This window comes from Littorina saxatilis, linkage group LG3 (genome assembly GCF_037325665.1).
Source record: "Littorina saxatilis isolate snail1 linkage group LG3, US_GU_Lsax_2.0, whole genome shotgun sequence".
NCBI lineage: Eukaryota > Metazoa > Mollusca > Gastropoda > Littorinimorpha > Littorinidae > Littorina > Littorina saxatilis.
In genome coordinates, this window is record NC_090247.1 from 64,834,822 (window position 1) to 64,839,821 (window position 5,000).

The window sequence follows — 5,000 nt, forward strand, 5'->3', positions numbered from 1 at the left end:
TCTTATTCTAAATCATTTGCTGATTCCAAAAACATATAAATATGTTATATTTGGATTAAAAAACAAGCTCTGGAAATTAAATATATAAAAATTATTTTCAAAATTAAATTTTCTAAATCAATTCAAAAACACTTTCATTTATTCCTTGTCGGTTCCTGATTGCAAAAACATATAGATATGATATGTTTGGATTAAAAACACGCTCAGAAAGTTAAAACGAAGAGAGGTACAGAAAAGCGTGCTATCCTTCTCAGCGCAACTACTAAACCGCTCTTCTTGTCAATTTCACTGCCTTTGCCGTGAGCGGTGGACTGACGATGCTACGAGTATACTGTCTTGCTGCGTTGCATTGCGTTCAGTTTCATTCTGGAGAGTTCCACAGCTACTTGACTAAATGTTGTATTTTCGCCTTACGCGACTTGTTTGTTTCTGTTTTTATTTGTTTCTGTTGGGTTTCAAACAACATTCTGTGAGATCACCTTTAAGGTCATCGCCGTAACAAGAACACTGTTCTTCCTTTTATAGTCCATACAATATTTGCTGGCGTACACCCGTCAATTTTACGTTTATCAGTTCATGAAATATTTGCCGGCTTTTACCCATCTATGTTATCTTTCCCCGGTCAAGGCAATATATTGAAAAGATTGTTGAAACTTCAGAGAACCCTTTGCTTAAAGTTCCAAAGATTTTTTGTTTAGGAACTTTCTATTCTCTTCGATCATGAACAAGGAAATAGCTGAATGAGTATGACGCATTCTCTAAAGCTGTCCTGGGTACAGAACGGATGTGATCACACACTTATCGCTCGCTTGAGTAATTCTTCAATCACGCAAAAAGCTTTTGTGGTGTTATGTTTTCTTGAAATAGTGACACGTTACCTGGCACACTTAAGCTAGGTTTCATGCCCCCCCTCCCTACCCATTGCGAATACAGACCACTTGAACGAAGCTGAGTGTGTGGAGTTACGCCATGGAGTCATACTCGCCGGAGGAAAAAGGATGAGTTCTTGCTTTGTGGCGCCAATAACAAGTCTTTGATGACGAATTGAGTCGTCTGTCACTGTGTCAGTAAAACTTAAAAAGGGAGGAAGGTCTCTTATTCATATTTGCTTCTTTGGCTACCATGAATGTCTCGTTGTATGCCTTTTTTCTTCCAAGTAAATACAACTATTGCAACAACAATAAAGCGCTAACAGGCAAGTGATATTTAATTTAAAAATGGAATACGCTTTAATTAAAAAACAAAAAGCACAACGAACAAGATGTTTTAATTTATTTCGCTCCAAGTCAAAATTAAGCAAAACATCAAAAGAGTTTTTAATGCGCATTAAGTCCGCTGTCGCACGGAGGAATGTAGGATTACCAAAACCGGCAAAAGCAAAACTTGGTAGCACTTGTTTCAAAAGAAACCCCCCCCCCCCCCCCTTGTAGAACTTGGAATGCTAGATGCGTTGGCGGCAACCCAACCAGCCTCTCCCAACTTGCCGTATACCATTTACCATTCTGCCTTACCCAATTTGCCGCATCCTAGCCTGCTGCTTTGTATGTGTTAGTGCGTGTGTATTTGTGTGTGTGGGGCAGGGAGAGAGAGAGAGAGAGAGAGAGAGAGAGAGAGAGAGAGAGAGAGAGAGAGAGGAGAGAGAGAGAGAATTTTGGAACTTTGAACTTTGAACTTTATTACAGGAAAGATAGCATTATGTCGATCACTAAGTGGGCACTGCCCTTTGCTCCCTGTTATCCGAAAGCCAACAACAATAGGATGAGCATCAGAAGTGAAGATAAATAGGGAAATGTTTTCTCTGCGCGCGCGCCAGCAAGCAGGATGTCTCAGAACTGAAGCAGTAATTTTATGATCTAATTATAGGCGATGGGTTTATGGGTCACGTGATGTGGGGGCGGAGCAAAACATTGGTTGATACTTACTGTGTTGACATTAGTTCATTGGCCCCGCCCCAACATGATGTGACTTACTAATCCATGGGCTATCATTGGTTCATGTTTTTGGCGCTAAACTATCTGACAGTAAAGTACTATTTTGATGTGACACGTTATTACTTGGTGCAAATACGCGCGGTGTTTAAAACCACTTGGCGGACAGAACTGTGCATTCCCACAATTCGACACTTACTACACCCATAACCACACCGTTGATCAATTGCTGAGAAATGGCGCAAATGACAGTTGGGGAAACATTCAGAAGTTGGAACGACCTTACCGAACGGCTGGCAGACTTTTCCAGAAAGAACGATTTGGTGTACGTGGTCAAATACAGTCGTGCTGTTCAACTTGCGAACAAGAATTCAAAACAGCCCTTTCCAGACGAACTGAAGTATGCATACGCAAAACTTGTGTGCAAGTACTCAGGAAAAGGACGACTCACAGGCCGAGGTGCGAATAGGAGCAATGGGTAAGCGGATTTATACTTATTTGCTATACTTCTTATGCTTCCTTGTCACAGAGGAATGTTTAATTTTAATATTATTATTTATTTTTTATTTTTATTTAGTCAAGTTTTGACTAAATATTTTAACGTAGAGGGGGGAATCGAGACGAGGGTCGTGGTGTATGTGTTGTGTGTGTGTGTCTGTCTGTCTGTCTGTCTGTGTGTGTAGAGCGATTTAGACTAAACTACTGGACCGATCTTTATGAAATCCCCATACTTTTTTTTTCATTTTTTCAATAAATGTCTTTGATGACGTCATATCCGGCTTTTCGTGAAAGTTGAGGCGGCACTGTCACGCTCTCATTTTTCAACCAAATTGGTTGAAATTTGATCAAGTAATCTTCGACGAAGGCCGGGTTTGGTATTGCATTTCAGCTTGGTGGCTTAAAAACTAATGAGTGAGTTTGGTCATTAAAAATCTGAACATTGTAAAAAAAAAATTTTTTTTATAAAACGATCCAAATTTACGTACATCTTATTCTTTATCATATTCTGATTCAAAAAATATATAAATATGTTATATTTGGATTAAAAACAAGCTCTGAAAATTAAAAATATAAAAATTATTATCAAAATTAAATTGTCCAAATCAATTTTAAAAACACCTTCATCTTATTCCTTGTCGGTTCCTGATTCCAAAAACATATAGATGTGATATGTTTGGATTAAAAACACGCTCAGAAAGTTAAAACGAAGAGAGGTACAGAAAAGCGTGCTATCCTTCTCAGCGCAAGTGCTACTCCGCTCATCTTGTCAATTTCACTGCCTTTGCCGTGCGCGGTGGACTGACGATGCTACGAGTATACGGTCTTGCTGGGTTGCATTACGTTCAGTTTCATTCTGTGAGTTCGACAGCTACTTGACTAAATGTTGTATTTTCGCCTTACGCGACTTGTTACATTTAGTCAAGTTATTCCGATTGTGAAGAAAATGTAACAGCAGAATACATCGCGCGTCGTGAATCGCTGCGCCCCTCGTAGCGCCGCGCGTTGTAAATCGCAACGCTGCACAACGCGCCGCGCGCTGTGAATCCACATCGCTCTTTGTGTGTGTGTGTGTGTGTGTCTGTCTGTCTGTATGTCTGTCTCTCTGTCTCTCTCTCTCTCTCTGTCTCTGTCTCTGTCTGTCTCTCTCTCTCTCTCTCATCAGTTCATCAGTCTGCAAAGATTAAACATTTTCTAAATTTTGATGCACGCAGAACATTTTTTCAAGCGCATGTGCAGTCTGGAATAGACTATGCATCAACCCTTTGGGATTCTGCAAGTGATGCAGCTTTAAGACCCCTAAAATCTTTGCACAGACGCGGAGTAAAAGTTGTTCTGCTGAAAAAACAGCACCCTCTCTAATCATGACTACAAAAAAGCTGAAATTCTTCCACTTTCATCCAGACTAGCGTTTAACAAGGCAAGGTTTATGCATAAAATAGTTCGTGGACATGTACCGGACTATTTAACTGAAAGAATATTATTAACTGAGACTTCATCAAGCCGCACGAAGAAACTAAATGTTCCCCTCCCTAGAATTGACTTGTATAAAACTAGTCTAGCATACTCAGGTCCATTTCTGTGGAATGTTTTACCAGTTTCTCTCAGACAGCCACTTTCTGTTGCCAGTTTTAGAAGACATACTTTTTTTGTATATGCTTTCATCGTCGTGTGGCACTTAATGCCGCGATCAGGTACTGCTGTTTGATAAGTACATGAAGATCTACTAATATAATCTTCTTTTTTTCTCCTCTTTGTCTGATTTAATAACCATGTTTTTATGTTTTTGTTTTGCTTCTTCTTCTGCTTCATTATTATGCACTGCTTAGTTAATTCCCTCTTGGGCGAGGGCTGGATGAAAAAAGATTTCTCTCTCTCTCTCTCTCTCTCTCTCTCTCTCTCTCTCTCTCTCCTCTCTCTCTCTCTCTCTCTCTCTCTCTCTCTCTCTTCTCTTCTCTCTCTCTCTCACGTTTTGCGTTGCTTGAAACAGTTTTCATTATACCTTTGACAATAAGTATGTCATGTTCGTTTGTATGTATATTTTTGTTTGTTTGTTTAGTCTGTAATCGTTTGCTTGTTTGTCGTTTGTTTTTATTACTTCTTTAATTGATATTCCAACATTTTAAAACGTATTATCATTCGGGCGAGGGCTGGATGTAAAAAAGCACCTGTTTGCTTATGCCATTACCCTCGTTAATAAAGAATTTGTCATTGTCATTGTCTCTCTCTCTCTCTGTCTGTCTCTCTCTCTAAAATAACGAAACCCTAGAAGAGTTCGGACCAACAAAATAAATTTGGCTTATATTTTGCCTGTGTGCATTAATAGGTAACATGCGCCTTGAGTCGCCTTGTGTGGTGAGATACGTGCGCGATATAAATCCTCGTAAATAAATAAATAAATGAACAAATAAATAAATAGTGTAAACACAAATAAATCAATTGGTCAGAATGTTGAATTGTTGTTTCGTTCCTTGTTAATTTTGCCCCGTTTCGTAAATATATTGTTTTGTACTTTCAGGTCAAAGAAAACAGAATGCCCAGCCTTCATTTTTGTATCTGCTGACCGCAAGAAAG

General features: G+C 39.2%; 2 protein-coding genes across 3 annotated transcripts in view; one reads left to right on the top strand and one right to left on the bottom strand.

Annotated features, from left to right (window-relative positions):
• Window positions 1–5,000, bottom strand: part of LOC138962990 (S-methylmethionine--homocysteine S-methyltransferase BHMT2-like) — a 71,929-nt gene that overhangs the window by 41,484 nt on the left and 25,445 nt on the right. The gene's annotated exons all lie outside the window — the stretch shown is intronic.
• LOC138962954 (uncharacterized) overlaps window positions 1,864–5,000 on the top strand; it is a 9,886-nt gene continuing 6,749 nt past the window's right edge. The window contains exons 1-2 of the mRNA XM_070334920.1: window positions 1,864–2,406; window positions 4,945–5,000. The exon at window positions 4,945–5,000 is cut by the window's right edge and continues 68 nt beyond it. Coding sequence (XP_070191021.1) covers window positions 2,165–2,406; window positions 4,945–5,000 — 298 coding nt within the window. The 5' untranslated portion in view covers window positions 1,864–2,164. The remainder of the gene's footprint in view (window positions 2,407–4,944) is intronic.